The following is a 17,003-nucleotide window of genomic DNA, read 5'->3' as shown; positions in this document are numbered from 1 at the left end:
TGCCCAAAACGTCGATTCTCCTGTTTCTTGGATGCTGCCTGACCTGCTGCGCTTTTCCAGCAACACATTTTCAGCTCTGATCTCCAGCATCTGCAGTCCTCACTTCCTCCTCCAGGACCACAAAATCCATTCTGTGATGTAATGGCACAGGAACTGGTACTTATACAGTAAAGCAGACAGGAAGAATGTGGGTTTGCACTCCTGATCTCTTACCTGATGAGTTCCTGTGCTGGGCTTTTAGGATGACATTGAGCAAGGATTAGATGTACCTCCATGGGGGATTCAGGCAGAGGATAATGTTTAATGGAAGCTTACTCCAGGCGGCACCAGCATCTCCTCAAGATCAATCATTGATTCCTATTACTATTCACTAAAGCATAGTAAGAGATAATCTCAAAGAGATAAGGAGAGAAAATTAGATGTTTGAAGAAAGTACTGATCACATAATAGAATATAAAAGAATGCCCAAAAGCAGCATTAATGCTCAGAGATTTTGGAACGAAGCCTGGGAAATTCTGTGTGAATTCCAGCGTAACTGTTACTAACAAGCTAGTAAAAGCAAATTAAACTGAAAGATGGATCATGCCATGGATCGTGATAAAAAATGTTAACTCGTCAGCAGTTGAGCTGAATAATTTATTTAAGACAATATTTGGACACCCATTTATGTTTTTAATCCTTCAGTAAAAAGGAAGCACTTGTCTTTAATACATGTTTAAATGTAAGTTAAATGATGGATAATTTTCACCTCTGGTTAGATGGAACGCTTTTTCATGGATTACACACAAGTTCTTCAAAGAGCTATAACTAATTAATGCAATGTGTCATACATGGTTTGGATAACATTCACTACTATGATGTGGCTCACCAATTTTAATTAAATATATTAGCTTGCCCTTTGAACAAGTCTCAGCAATGGCGGATTATTATTCTGAGTTTGTATGTAAATAAAGATCAAATGAATTTTTGTGATTTGTGTCATTTCTAAATGCTGAATCCAAAACCAAAGAAATTTTTCACGCCTGTTTCTGTTACCTCACAAATCATTACATTCCATCTGCAATTTGAAATACCAGAATACATTTCCAATAACTTACTATTTAAATTAATAATAGGATTTTTTTATTTGTATGCCCCTAATTTTATTGTATTTTGGCCCTGTGTTGATTGCTTCCTTTCTACTACTACCACACCCACCGTCAAAATGGTGCACAAGGATGATCAGATGATTCCCTTGTGGGGCAGCAGTTGTCTTTAGCTCAGCCTTTTTCCTTGTCATACAGTCTAGTTCAGGAACAACATGGAAAATTGGAGAAATCTGGAACTGTGACTGCCCAGAAGTTTTGCTCTGATATTTTTGTAGGCCACATTTTTCATGGGTAGAATGGGCAGGGAAGAAAAGTCATCTTATTGTTTATACACTGCACAGAAGTGTTATATATAACCCGTCTGATTGGGTGAATGTATATATTGTTTTTATTCTTTCACTGGATATAAGTGGTACTGTTATTGCCATCCCTAATTGCCCTTGAGAAGATAAAGGTGATCTGTCGTCTTGAATTGCTGTGGTCCTTGGGATGAAGGGACACCTACAGTGCTGTTAGGATACATTCACTGTTTGAGGCTGAAAACTTCTGTTCATTTCACAGTAGCTATTTCAATGTGGTATGCATTTCAAAATATCTAAAGCTGGTTGCTGATGCAAAGTGTAGGTTTCAAAATTTTTCTGAAAACACCTTACTCTGAGGAATACACCTTCATCATTAGAATCATTTCTAAAATTTGCCATGCAAATTCCATCATTGGTTATTATATCATGAAAGCCTTCAATAGATAATCTCTTGCATTTGCTAATTGCTTATGTGGTGAACTTCATCAGCTCTCAGTGAGATTTCTCAGTGGGCAAATATTGACATTTTATGGCATACAAACTAAAATTAAGCGGTTTTCTAAAATGAAATGTATTTAGTATCTATGATCAATCATAGGTAATCTAATTACTGTATGTGCTTTATCTGAATTATTTTAATGACAATTTTATTGTCCCCAATCCTGTGTTTTGATTCAGGTGTCCCTGATCGGTCACATTCTGTATTGCTGCAGTATTCCATCAATGGTGGCATAACCTGGCATTTGATGGATGAATTCTACTTCCCTCAGACAACAGAGGTCCTCTTTATTAATGTTCCCTTACCACATACAGCCCAGACCAATGCAACTCGATTCCGCCTTTGGCAGCCCCACAATGAAGGTAACAAGCTGGAATTATGTTTAGATGCCTCATTGCTGAATAGCTCTGGGGTCCCTCAGAGAGCGCAACTTCCATTTTTAGTGGCAATTAATTCAGTCAATTTGTTAATAGCTTACAGAATGAATGTTGATTTCCAGAACACCTCTCCTAATTGATGTTCTGCTGTAACTTATAAGGTATTTGAGGTTTAATACATGGAAGGATTACAGACAATCTTTTTTCCTACAGACAATCTTTTTCCTGTTAATGGAGTGTTTAATACATTTATGCTTACTGTCATTAGTAAACGATCTGGTTAGGAACAGCACAGGCAGATGCAGAGTAAAGCTTATTCAATTTTGCCCCAGTATTGTCTGCACCTACTTCAAAGAGCTATTCTGTTACATTTCCATTTCTGAAGTGTTTCAGTGACCAAAAATGAACTTTGTAATGTTTCTTTGAAGAGCACAAAGACACTACACATCAGATGCAACTCCTCTCCTTTTTATTCATGCATAAAATGGGCAAGGTCTCACATAAATAGGCTTATTAATATATAGCCCTATTAAAACACCACCTTCAGAGTCAGAAAACAGTTAATGATAGCATGAGTGGGACCATAACATCCCACCTAGTCAGTCCTTCATTCATTCCAGTTCTAGAGAGCAAATCACCCATCTTCTTAACTTAGTAAATAACATTACAATGATTTTATAAACATAATCTAATTTCCAGATTCTTCTACTGTCACTGAAAATGTTAAATCTCAATGAATAATAATCTAGTTGGATTTGGTGTAAAATAACTTTTACTTTGACTACTGCTTAAAATTAAGAAGGTAAGTTAAAGCAGATTTATGTTCAGTAATCTTTTTATCTTTATTCTTTAACTATGATAGCTATTGTGTACAATGGTAAGAATGTTGAATTAGCAACAAATCTAGATTTTGTATCAGCATTTAAAATTCTTTAAGAAAGTACTGAATGAAATGGTTTATTTTACTTTTGTGGAAATCTGAACTGGCTGAAGAAAGACAAATAATTATGCTTCAATGCATAGTTGTAAAATTGTACAGAATTAAAATTGGATTTCTAATTAAGCAGCACAATAAGTAGTTTGTTTGACTGCTAAGAAATTGAAGCCAGCTTCATTCTGATTTTCTGTTCAATGACAAAGGGCAAAAGGAAGAAATCTGGATCATCGATGACCTCATTATTGATGGGAATAATCAGAAAAATCCTGGGATATTATTGGATACATTTGACCTCGGACCCAAAGACGAGAACTGGTTCTTCTTCCCTGGTGGAAACATTGGCCTCTATTGTCCTTATGTATCAAAAGGAGCCACGTAAGAATAAGAACTTTGCCTGTGGCTGAGGTTATTACTTGGTGTCTGTGTAAAGTTCTTATAATCTAAACCAATGACTGGGCTAAACATAATAAAGTCCTCTCTCAATCTCTGTCCTTTCTAAGTCTCTCCTGTTTCAAGATGTTTTTCAAACCTACCTCTGAGCAGGGTATCTGCTTATGTGGCTCAGTGTCAAATTTTGTCTGATTACATTCCTGAGAAATGTCATAGAATGTTTTATATGTTAATGGCAGTATATAAATACAAGTTATAATTGTTAATGGTTACAGTTTATTTATTTAATGTGACAATTCAGAAACGGTTGTTTAGTATAACATCCTTCACAACAAGTAATATCTATCTAAATTACTAAATGATTTGGCATAAGTTAATATATTTAGTAATAGGAAAATCTATTGTGCTGAATATCAAAGACCTGAGACATTGTAATAGATACCAAACTTAGTCTTGAAGTACATCAACACCAAAACCTGTTCATGGTTGTAAAATATCTGGGTCAGGCCCATTGTACAACAACATTTGCTATCAACTTGACACAACAGTATTCTCAGGTATTTAGCAGTTAAAGCAATAACCTTAAAGAGACCTTCTGCTTAGTGTGTAGTGGAGCCAGGAGGAGAACAAGTGTTTCTTCTGGCTTCACATTAAATTTAAAGGCCACTGCTATAAAGCAGTATTGTTATAGCATTGATGTTAATCGATACGGTGACAGTGACTGAGCCCTCTCTTTGTATAGTTTTGATTAACTTGTCAGTGTGCAGCTTTGATATTTTGGTTTGTTTGTCCATTGTGAAGGGAGGAAGATTCCGCCATCGTCTTCGTGTCAAATGTAGTTGGGGAGCATTCCATTACCACTCGCGATCTGGATGTTAATGAGAATACCATTGTTCAGTTTGAGGTAACAACAATTGGAGGGGCTTGCTTCTGTCTCAGATTGTTAAATTCGTTTTTCCAGATCTTACAACCTTGAGGTTACAACCACATAGGAAGCATATCAACACCAAAATATTTGAGGGCAGTAAGCAAATTCATCACCAAAATTGGCCAAATTGCCCAGGAAAATTCAATTATGGGGATGACTAGTCAGAGAAAATTCACAAAAAACTGAAAGAACTGTGGATGAATCATAGAATCCCTACAGTGTGGGAATAGGCCATCTGAGTCCACACCGACACTTCGAAGAGCATCCCACCCAGACCCACCCCAGTAATTCCTATGGCTCACCCACCTAACATTATGGGACAATTGTGCATGGCCAGTCCAACTAACTTGCACATCTTTAGACTGTGGGAGGAAACCCAGAGTACCTGGGAAACTCACGCAGACATTGGGAGAACGTGCAAACTCCACACAGATAGTTGCCTGAGGCTGGCATCAAACCTGGGTCTCAGGCGCTGTGAGGCAGAAATGCTAACCACTGAGCCATAATACCATTGTGCTGGAAATCAGAAACAAAAACAGAAATTGCTATGAAACCTCAGCAGATTTGGCAGCATCTGCAGTGAGAAAGCAGAATTAATCTCTTGGATCCAGTGACCTTTCTTCAGAACAGAGAAAGTTCACCGCTGATAGGCTCATAGAGAACCCAATAGCAGCAAACTGGGAGGGAAGTAGTGTGTGATTGGAGGACCAGTGAGAAGGTGAGTTGCAGCAGTAAGTAAGTCTGCTGGGGCCAGACACAGAGAGGCTAAAGGCTGTGGGCCCGGAGGTGGAGGGGCCATAGACAAAGGAATTAGAAGAAGGTGGGCAGGAGAAGGCAGGACCAGAGGAAAAGGGGTCTCTTCTGTGTGCAGACTCACTTTGCCCTCTGTCCTTACTATGTATGTGTCACCTATGACTCTATCACACCTCTAACATACTGCAAATTACTTAAAATACAATGATTAATTTGAGACAAAATTGCAATTGTTTAGCTATGACCACATCAGTCTGTGGAAATTGTTTATGATGATGGCACTTTGTGCAAAGGCATTTGTCAGTTATTTAAAAAGGAACATTTGTTGGTAATCTGTGCCTGCTATTTTATGCTGATTTAGAAACTAATGCTTCCCTTGTGTTTTGAGGTTTTAAGTTTCATATGGTCGTCATGATTATTGAGGGTGTTGTTGAATTCTTCGAATTCTGCTTCCATGAAACCTAAATGGCCAGGGCATCAGCACCAATGCCAAAGCTAATGTTGCAAAGAGACTGCATCATCAAATAAAGGAGTTTGAAAGATGAGCACCAAAAAAAGTAGTACACCCAAGAAAACCTCAAGAGGGGCCCCAGAAAGAATGCTCTTGAACCCTGGAGTGTTATCATTAGAACTGATGACTTAGACATTTAGCTGTGCAAAACCTATTTTGCGAACAGTAAACACATTATTGAGGTTCGGATGCTGGTGACATCCATGAGAGGTTTCCAGTTTGCTCCCTCCTGTAGAACCCACATAGTGCAAAGTCGTGGTGTCCCAAGGAGGAATAAAATATTAACAGCTGCTAAAGTTATCTGAAACAGAATGTCTTCCCTATATCCTAGACTCACTGTTATACTTTGCCAGGCTAAACAAAACATGCTGGAAGACCGAGGACATCTCCTTGGACCAACCTGTAACCCAGCCAACAAATATTTAGAATAAAATGGGTAAGCCAAAAACAACAAAAGTATTAACCCATTTAAAATACCCCAGTTAATACCTTTTTTGAAAGGAATGGAGTACCAAACAAACATCATTCTGCTAATTGTGCCAGTAGTTTCTTGTAGCTAAAAATGATACAGTTGTAACATAGTATTCATCACTGATTCTACACAATGTATATAGATATGGTACCTTGGTAACAACGCAGCTGGAAGATTTAATAAAAGAGCTCCTCTAAGAATATTTCAAAATTCCAATTCATATCTGTTGAGCCGAAACCTTGTTGCAAGCCAGTTGAAAACTATGTGAGATCAACTGTTCAAACGCAACATATTTCAACACAAATATGAAAAATCTTTATTATCAGTGAAAGAAAATATAAACTTAAATTATTTCCATTAGTGATATCTATTTCTCATATGATTTCAGATCAATGTTGGATGCAATACAGATAGTTCAGCCTCAGATCCTATTAGATTGGAGTTCTCACGGGACTTTGGAGCCACTTGGCACTTGCTTCTGCCACTCTGCTACAGCAGTGGTCACGTCAGTGCACTCTGTTCGACTGAACTTCATCCCAGCAGTACATATTATGCCGGTACCACCCAGGGTTGGAAAAGAGAGGTAATCCACTTTGGAAGGCTCCATCTGTGTGGGTGAGTTCCTATTTTAGAATTTAAACGTGACTTTCTTCTTTCTTCACCAGTGGAACCAGTCAATTTGCGACACAAAGATGTGAATTCATTAATAATTGATTTCAATGCTGCCCTAACTCCTCACCATATCTCTAGATTTACTAGAATGACACCAGAGCTGATATATATGGCTATCATAGCCCAGTGGTGTTCTGCAGGGATCAGTGCTGTGTCCAATTTTGTTTGTCATTTGTATATATGATTTAGATGAGAATATACAGGGCTTGGTTGGTAAGTTTGCAGATGATATCAAAGTTGGTATACTGGACAATGAAGAAGGTTATCTAAGAATATAAAGAGATCTTGACTAGTTGGGTCAATAGGCCGAAGAGTTGCAGCTGGGGGTTAATTTGGATAAATGCAAAGTCTTGCATTTTGGTAAAACAAACAAAGGCACAATTTATACAATTAAAAGGAGGACCTTGGATAGTGTTGCAGAACAGGGGTCTGGGTGGGATGCTCTTTAGAGGGTCAGTGTGAATTTGATGGGCTGAATTGCCTGCTCCCACACTGTAGGAATTCTGTGAACTACTATAAATAATGCTCAGCAGAGAGACCTAGAGGTTCAGGTACATAATTCTTTGAAGTTTGCATCGCATATAGATTGGGTGGTGAAGAAGGCATTTAGCATGCTTGCCTTCATTGCTCAGACCTTTGAGTATAGGAGTTAGGACATTATGTTGAGGTTGTACAAGGTACTAGTGAGGCCTCTTCTGCAGTACTAGGTCCAGTTCTGGTGGCCCTATTATAGGAAGCATGTTATTAAACTAGAGAGGGTTCAGAATAGATTTACCAGGATGATGCTGAAATGGAGGGTTTGAGTTATGAGGAGAGGTTGGAAAGGCTGGGACGTATTTTCAGTGGAGCGTAGGAGATTAAAGGGTTACTTTGTAGAGGATTATGAGAGGTATAGATTAGGTATCTTCTCCCCTCTAGGATGGGGGAATTTCAAAGCTAGGTGGCATATCTTTAAGGTGACAGGAGAAAGATTTTAAAAAGACCTGAGAGGCAATGTTTTACACAGAGAGTGATTTGTGTGTGGAATGAACCGCTAGAGGAGGTGGTGGATGCAGGTATGGTTGCAACATTTAAAAGACATTTAGATAAGAATTTGAATAAATGTTTGGAGGGATATGGGTCAAGTGCAGGCAGGTGAGACTAGCTTAATTTGAGAATATGGTCAGCTTGGACTGAAAGATTCTGTTTCTGTTCTGTATTTCCCTATGACTATTGAGATTGAAATGCTTTATGAGGAAAGATTTGGGGAAGATGTTTCCAATTTTAGCTGAGTCCAGAATTAAACTATATAAATATATAATAATCACTGATAAATTCATCTGAGGATTCAGGAGAAACCCAAAGACTGGTTATAATTATAGAACTCGCTGCCACAAAAATAGTTGAGTCAAAGAGAATAAATGCATTTTGAGGGAAAGCAATGTAAGCACATGAAGAAGAAAGAATGGAAGAATATGTTGCTAAAATAGATTAAGGAGGGTGAGATTAGGCTTAGTAGAGCAAAAAGAATAATAGGGCTCTGTGGGGCCAAATGGCCCATGTCTATGCTGTAAGCACTATATGAATTCTCCATCAAAGTCCAATAGATAAGAATAAAGAAAAATACATAACAGGAACAGGCCCTTCAGCCCTCCAAGCCTGCGCTGACACATTTTGCCCTTCCACACTAAAACTGTCTTCACCTACAGGATCTGTATCTCTCTATTCTCTTCCTGTTTATATATTTGTCCAGGTGCTTCTTGCATGCTGCTATAGTGTCTGCTTCCACCACCTCCTCTGGCAGCGTACCAGGCACTCACTACCTTTTGTGCGAAAAACTTGCCTCGCACATCTCTTTTAAACTCCCCCAACACCCCCGGCACCTTGAACCTGTGTCCCTTGATAATTAGCCCCTCCACCCTGAGAGAAAGCCTCATATTTTCTACTCTATCCATTTCATTCACAATCTTAAAAACTTCTATCAGGTCACCCCTCAGCTTCCTGCATTCCAGTGAAAGCAGACCTAGTCTGTTCAACCTTTCTTCACAGCTAAAATCCTCCACACCAGGCAATATCCTGGTAAATCTTTTCTGTACCCTCTCCAAAGCATCCATATCTTTCTAGTAGTGTGGTGACCAGAATTGTAAGCAATATTCCAAGTGTGGTATAACTAAAGTTCTACAAAGCTGCAGCATAACCTGCCTATCCATAATGCTCCAGCAAATGAAGGCAAGCATGCCATACATCTTCTTTACTACCTTATCTACCTGCATTACCATCTTCAGTGATCTGGGATCTGCACATCCAGATCCCTCTGCATATCAATATTCCTAAGGGTTCTGCCATTCACCGTATAATTTTTACTTGTACTTGACCTTTCAAAATGCATCACCTCACATTTGTCTGGATTACACTCCATCTCCCTTTTTTCTGTCCATGCCTCCAACTGATCTATAACCTGCTGTATCCTCTGACAATCCTCTTCACTATCCACAACTCCACCAATCTTTGTATTATCTGCAAATTTACTAATTTGACATTTTCCTCCAAATCATTAATGTAGAACACAAATGGCAAAGGTCCCAGCACTGATCCCTGTGGAACACCACTAGTTACAGCCCCCCATTCCGGAAAGCATCCAGCAATTTGTTCTCTTGCCTCCCTCAATATTCTGGGATAGATCCCAACAGGACCAAGGGATTTAACTACCTTGATACTTTTGAAAACGCACAACACCTCTTCCTTTTTAATAGCAACTTGGCTTAGAAACTCAATACTCCCTTCCCAGAGATCATCATCTACCAATTCCTTCTCTTTGGTGAATACTGACACAAAGTATTCATTTTGGACCTCTGGCTCCACACATATATTCCGTCCTTTGTCCTTGAGTGGGCCAACCCTATCCCTGATTACCTTTTTGCTTTTTATATATGTACAAAAAACCTTGGGATTCTACTTAATCCTGTTTGCTAATGACTTTTCATGACCCTTCTTAGCCCTTCTAATTTCTTGTTAAGTTCTTTCCTACTTCCCTTATATACTTCAAGGGCTTCATCAGTTCCCATCCTCTTAGACTTTGTGTATGCTTCCTTTTTTTTGATCAAGGTCATAATATCCCTGGTCACCCAAGGTTCACGTAACTTGCCATATCTATCCTTCATTCTCGCAGAAACATGCTGCTCCTGAACTCTTATCAACTGCCCTTTGAAATACTCCCATATTTCTGATGTGGATTTACCCTGAAACAGCCATCTCCAATCAAAATTCTCCAGTTCCTGCCTAATGTTGTAGTTCATCTTCCCCCAGTTTAACACCTTCACCCGAGGGCTGCTATCGCCCCTAGCCATGAGTATCTTAAAACTCATAGTATTATGGTCACTACTCCCAAAGTGCCCCCCCACTAAAACTTCACTCATCTGACAGGGCCCAAAACTCATTTCTCAAAACTAGATTCAGTATAACCCATTCCCTGGTTAGACTGATTACATACTGTGTCAAGAAACTCTCCTGAATGGTGCTTACAGATTCTGCTCCATTGAAGCCCCTAGCACAAAGTGAGTGCCAGTCAATATAGAGGGAGTTAAAATCACCTGTCACAATAACCTTGTTGTTTTTACATCTTTCCAAAATCTCTCTACATATTCTGTCCTCTATCTCCTGCTGGCTGTTGGGACACCTTTAGAATACCCCAACATTGTGACTTCACCTCTCCTATTCCTGAGTTCTACCCATACTGCCTCACTGCACAAATCGTCTGATGTCTCCTCCCACAGTACAGCTGTGAGATACTCCTTTACCAGTAAAGCAACTCCCCCAGTCCCTTTTACATCTCTTTCTATCACATCTGTAACATCTGAATCCTGGGACATTCAGCTGTCAGTCCTGTTCCTCTTTCAGCCAAGTCTCCATAGTCACAATCATGTCATAGTTCCGAGTACTAACCAAAGCTCTAACATCACGTACCTTGCCTAATACACTTCTCGCATTGAAACACATGCATTTCAAACCACCTCCCCTGCATATTTCAGCAGCATTTCCCTACCTGTTCCTGCCAATTGCCATGTTTGCCTTAGTTTGTACCTCTCTCTCAATTTCTGCATCGACTGACCTACTCCTCTGTTTCCCATCTTCCTCCCACGCACTCTACCAAGTACCCCTCCGCCCCAAGAACATCAGTCTTGATCCTGCCCAGGAGTAACCCATCCACTTTTTATAGTTCTCACCTTCTCCAGAACCAGTCCCAATACCCTACAAATCTGAAACCCTCTCCCTCGCACCATCTTTTCAGCCACGTGTTCATCCTATATATTCTACTATTTCTACTTTGACTAGCTTGTGGAACTGGCAGCAATCCTGAGATAACTACGTTTGAAGACCTACATTTCAACTTTCTCCTAGCTCTCTGTATTCTGCTTTTAGCACCTCATCCCTTTTTATAACCTATGTCATTAGTCTCAATGTGTACCACAACTGTTGGCTGCTCAGCCTCCCTCTTCAGAATGTCCTGCAACTGCTCCAAGGCATCCAGGACCCTAGCACCATGGAGGCAACACACCATCCTGGTCTCTTGTTTGCAGCCACAGAAACATCTATCTATTCCACTTACGATTGATTCCTCTATAACTATAGCGTTTCTATTCCTATTTCTCCCTCCCTCTGCAACAGAGCCAACCATGGTGCCATGAATTTGGCTGTTGCTGTTATCCCCTGAGAGCCATTCCCCTCAATGGTGTCCAAAACGGTAGATGGTGTCATGCAGTCAACCTGGTATATAAAATAATCATATTTTTCCAAGTGAAAAGTCTTTATTTTGCACATACTTAGCATCTAAGTCAACTTCCTTTTTCAGTTACATCTTACTGTACTTTCCCCTGTTCTGAATCTATAGGAAGATTCCCTAAACCCCGCATCCCCATTCATCCCCTCACCCTGATCCTGGTTTCACTAACATCATGTCACCAAGAGTGAAAAAAGCAAATTAATTGAAACCAAGAAAGAATTCTACAGCAAACCTTGTCCCAAACAATCAGAATTCTGACCCTTCCATTTGCATCTGTTCCCAGCTCAAGTTTTCCATTGACTTTTTTCTTACTGGCCCCATTTCATTTTCAGACCTTTTTCTGTTATCAAGCCACCAATGTCAACTTGATCACTGTCAACTCTGCCAATCTGAGCATTTATTTAATTATACATTCTATAAATATGTTTTCACTCACTTTTTTGGTGGTACCATTTTGTAGGTAAAGGCATGGACCCCTACAATGCTACTTAAACAAGCAGAATCATCTGCCTGCCCTCTCAGGAACATGTCATTTTAATCCAGACTTCAAGCTGTAAAAAAACTCTTTACAGCTTGTGCACTGAGTTTGCATCAATTGATATCCTATTGTTCATTTAGCAAACTGACTTTTTCCAGTTCCAGTGTCCAATGAAGCTGTTTGTTTTGCCTCACAATACAAAATAATCTTCCCTAGCTTCTATTGATCCATTCAAGTTTATTTTCATATTGTTTGTTTTGTGGATGTGCTTCCTACGGACACAGATCTGTGAGGTTTCGATGGTACCAAGGTTTCTACACATCAGGTTCGCAACCAGTGACTTGGGCCATCGATAATGTTTATATTGGACCACAGTGTGAGGAGATGTGCAATGGACATGGCAGCTGTATCAGTGGAACCCAATGCATTTGCGACTCTAGATATTCTGGACCAACCTGTAAAATCAGCTCCAAAAACCCAGATTTCTTGAAGGGAGACTTTAAAGGTTTGTTGAAAACAATGTATTTATAATTTTGTAAACATTGGGTTAAAGGAAATCGTCCAGAGTTATAACAAAATGTGTGAAAAATGAAGGCCATTTTCTGTTGTTTTTATTGATGATAATGCTTCAAGTATATTTTGCGCTGAATATTGGGAATATGAGGCTGTTTGATACCTGATGAAAATGGGGTGGTTCCCTATTTGGAACACTTGTTCAGATTATTAGTCGACATTCACAGGTTTTCCACCTCTTGGCTCCCCACACTTGGCTTTCTGTAAATTGTGTAGAAAGTCACAGGCTGATGGACACAGAAGTGAAAAACCACAGCCAGGTCCATTTATGGGATATGGATCTTTGTGTGACACTAAACTCCTCGCTCTCTCTCTCTCTCTCTCACTCTCTCTCTAGGAGATCATTAAAATTGTGGGGGGAAGCAAAGAGTGTGTTATATTTCTGTGCTCCAAACATCATGATTTATGGACAGTGAAATCAGCTGTTTCCTGTTGATTTTTTACATCTGTGTGATTCAATAGAAAAAGAATATTAATCAATAAGGTTGCCTAGCATAGCAACAATATGTTTCAAAGTATTTCATGCAATGAACTGCTGTTATCAGTATGGTGTCAGTTACATAAGCAGATCACTGCCATTTTTCACCAGTAACAGTCCTCAAATGACTATGAGACAAAAGTCCAGCCATTCTGCTTATGACTTCAGTTTTTGGTGAGTAGCTTTACATTTTGAGTTGTACCATGGGTTCTAAAACTGGCACTTGAACTTGCCTCCCAAATTACAACACCTCCAATAATGCAGTACTCACCCACTGTTTCACTATTATTTAGGAGTGGACTAGGGGCTTAATCCACAAAGGTTTGACCAACTGAATCAAGCGAATACCACCAATGCCCATTAAAAATACCTAAGGTTATTAAATGTCTACTACAGCATAAACATTGATTGGTTTGAAGTAGTAGTCTCCCCAGTGTGTATGAGTTAGACAGAAGTCCAATCTGCTCTTTCAGATAATTGTAAAAGTTCTCATGACACCATTTCAAGGAAGCATGGGGAAATTATCCAATATTTACCCTCAATAACTATCATAAAAATCGATTATCTGATGATTGTCACATTGCTGTTTGCTATGCACACATGGGCTACTCCATTGTCTATATTACAAGTGCAGGATTACAAACTGTTCCAGAATGATTCCACTAGAATAGACATAAATCTCCTGGTGGCTAACTAAAAAGCATTCCAAGAGATTGGAATACCATGTTGTCAGTACAAATTTTGTGCATTTTCAGCATTCTCTGTTCTTCAATCAGGTGCTCTGGTTTCCTCCCACAGTCCAAAGATATGCAAGTTAGATGGATTGACCATGCTAATTAATCTGGGATGTGCAGTCTTGGTGAATTAGCCATGGTAAATGCAAGGATAGGTAGGGGCCTGGGTTTGCATGGAATGTTCTTCGGAGGGTCGGAGCAGATTCCATGGGTCGAATTGCCTCTTTCCACACTGTAGAAATTTTGTTTTTATGAACTACATTAGCAGTAAATTGCATGGAAACACACTTTGTTTGCTTCCAAGTAGGTGGTGGCTAAAGATCCTTTTTTCTTCGATCAACTTCAGTTACAGGCATTTTTGTGCCTTTACACACTGCTGAATTCTGTCTGCTTTTCAAAACAAACAGGTTTTAGTCATGAATATTTTGGATTAACTGTGTAAAAAAAAATGAAATCTTTGCTGCCTCCAATTTACTTTCCACTTTTAATATTTTCATGAATTTTGATTTTAGCAAGGTCCATTTGTGTGTAGATATAAAGAGTTTTAGCAAGAGAGTTACAGAAACAGAATCACTTGATAAACAAATTAAAAGGAGCTAAGATTTTGTACAATGTAAGCATTAATACATTTTTAAAAAGTGAGATTGGATAAGGTCAACATGCATCTGCAAAAGGCTGGAACATTTTAGGAGCTAAGTTTTGCATCTGTTTAATGTGGTGAATGGGCATTCCCCTCTCTACGTTTTGAGTCTAGCAGGCTGCAAATTAATTTTGTTTCGTGGGCAAGTTTCTCATGCTGAACTTATTTCTCAATCATTCAAGTAGCTGATATGCCAGTAAATGCCAACTGACCAACCTGAGAGTATAGATGGGGTAGAATGTGAGTAATCAGGAATGATTTATTTTAATTTCTAATCTAGCATCTAATCACATCTATTGACTCTGGCTTCCAACAATTGCAATCCTTCCTGTCTCCAAATCACTATAACCTAGCATTGCTTTTATTAAAGATTATCCAAAGGATAAAGTTTTGCAACTCTCTAATATATGACAATAATAAACTTTCTACCTCCTGGGCAACAATCCTTTGTAATTATAATGCACATTGACTTAAAAATAAACCAACTGGCAAGGCAGCCACTTTAATGCATTGTTCAAACCTGTGACATCTGGTTTTACATGCGAAACTTGACTTGCTTTCGTTTGTAGGTCCAATAGACCCCGAGAAATTTTTAGTGGTCAGTGGTGGGAAGCCATCCAGGAAATGTGGCTTAATGTCGAGTGGAAACAGCCTCTTCTTCAGTGAAGAGGGACTGCGCATGCTGATGACTGTCGATATGGATTTGTCACATGCCAGGTATTTGTAACACATTTAATCATTGTGTTTCCTTTCTTAATTGCTCACAAGTTGTTTTATATTCACATAACATATTTCTAAGTGAAATAATGTGTAACTGAGAAAAGTCCATTCAGGCAAACAGTGTCATTCTTCTTTAACTCACTGTACAAACCTAACAAAACAATTAAGTGTCTGCCTCCTGTCTTGATACAGACTGCTATACATTGATGTTTCCATTAAAGCTGTATTTGTTACACCAAGTGACAGCTAATTTTAACGTGCAATAATTACTTCTCAAGTCTGCTTGAACTTCAGTTCCCCTTCAGGTGATGATTCATAAACCTAATATATCAATGTCTCCATTTCTGTCTCCTTCTTTTATCTTCCATCCCACACAACCCCTCCCCCAACTCAAGTGGTGATTTTAACATGTGTATTGTTCTCCACTTTCATCATATCAAGAGCAGAAATATTACTTTTATTTTAAAATATCCTTTCCATCATAAAATTTGACATTTCTCAGAAAATGTTTGAAAAATATTATTCCCCTTCTTCCACTTCCCCAGATATTCATTTCAAAAGTGCAGGAATAGTCCCATGATGAATCATTGAGCCCAGTTATCCGTGCTGGATTGTTATGTTGAGAAGTTGAGAGGAATTCAATGAATCTTATTTTCCATATAATATAAAAGAAATGAATGTTCTCATGTCACTGTGTGTCAGAGTGTTCTTTAATGTCTTGTCAGTTAAGAGTCCAATATCCTCTCCCTGAGATGCTGGAGAGATTGCAAATTTGAGACCTAATGGTTAGTACATGCAAATATTAGGTACTGATGCTGAGTACATATGTAGCTCCCAGTGCTGTTCACAGCATGTCACCATCAATTCTGCTTTAATTCAGATCGGTGTGCTTATGAATATGCTTATAATGAGTTCTCATTACAAAAGCAGAGGATCTTTTCGGAAGCCAAAACTGCCAGTGACTAAAGGAATGTACTTCAATATCAGAAAGAATACAGGAAGATGTGGACAATTCTCAGATAATGCAATGGAATCTTCAACTTCTTCAGTATAAAGTGACAGTTCCACTTTCTCTACTGAGTATGCAGAATCTCCTCAAAACATTTGTAACAAACAAAGAGTTTGTCAGTGACATTTCAGACATGACATCTCATGAACCAGTACTAAAGATGCTGACTTATTTTCTGCAGGTTTTCTGATCATGAAAATCATTAATACGATTCAACAACATAAGCAGCTACCAAGCTTTAAAAGCTGCCATCGACAATTCATCTACAACTGACCCAGGCTATTGTCATTTAGACCACTTCCCTAAAGAGGTACCTGGACAATGGTTGAGCAATTCATCAACTTCACCAACACATTCCACCCTGACCTTAAATTTACCTGGACCATCTCTGACACCTCCCTCCCCTTCCTGGACCTCTCCATCTCCATTAATGATGACCGACTTGACACTGATATTTTTTACAAACCCACCGACTCCCACAGCTACCTGGATTACACCTCTTCCCACCCTACCTCTTGCAAGAATGCCATCCCGTATTCCCAATTCCTCAGCCTCTGCCGTATATGCTCCCAGGAGGATCAGTTCCACCACAGAACACACCAGATGGCCTCCTTCTCTAGAGACCGCAATTTCCCTTCCCACGTGGTTAAAGATGCCCACCAACGCATCTCGTCCACATCCCG

The 17,003-nt window shown here is 39.2% G+C and overlaps 1 protein-coding gene across 1 annotated transcript in view; it reads left to right on the top strand.

The window, feature by feature from the left end:
- The window catches only part of reln (reelin), a 387,698-nt gene that overhangs the window by 302,362 nt on the left and 68,333 nt on the right, over window positions 1-17,003 (top strand). The window contains exons 38-43 of the mRNA XM_043713852.1: window positions 2,069-2,251; window positions 3,407-3,578; window positions 4,395-4,497; window positions 6,646-6,872; window positions 12,451-12,671; window positions 15,161-15,308. Of these exons, the coding sequence (XP_043569787.1) occupies window positions 2,069-2,251; window positions 3,407-3,578; window positions 4,395-4,497; window positions 6,646-6,872; window positions 12,451-12,671; window positions 15,161-15,308 (1,054 nt within the window). The remainder of the gene's footprint in view (window positions 1-2,068; window positions 2,252-3,406; window positions 3,579-4,394; window positions 4,498-6,645; window positions 6,873-12,450; window positions 12,672-15,160; window positions 15,309-17,003) is intronic.

This window comes from Chiloscyllium plagiosum, chromosome 23, assembly GCF_004010195.1.
Source record: "Chiloscyllium plagiosum isolate BGI_BamShark_2017 chromosome 23, ASM401019v2, whole genome shotgun sequence".
In the NCBI taxonomy this organism is placed as follows: domain Eukaryota; kingdom Metazoa; phylum Chordata; class Chondrichthyes; order Orectolobiformes; family Hemiscylliidae; genus Chiloscyllium; species Chiloscyllium plagiosum.
The sequence above is the reverse complement of the archived record's forward strand: the minus strand, read 5'-3'. Positions and strand labels throughout refer to the sequence as shown.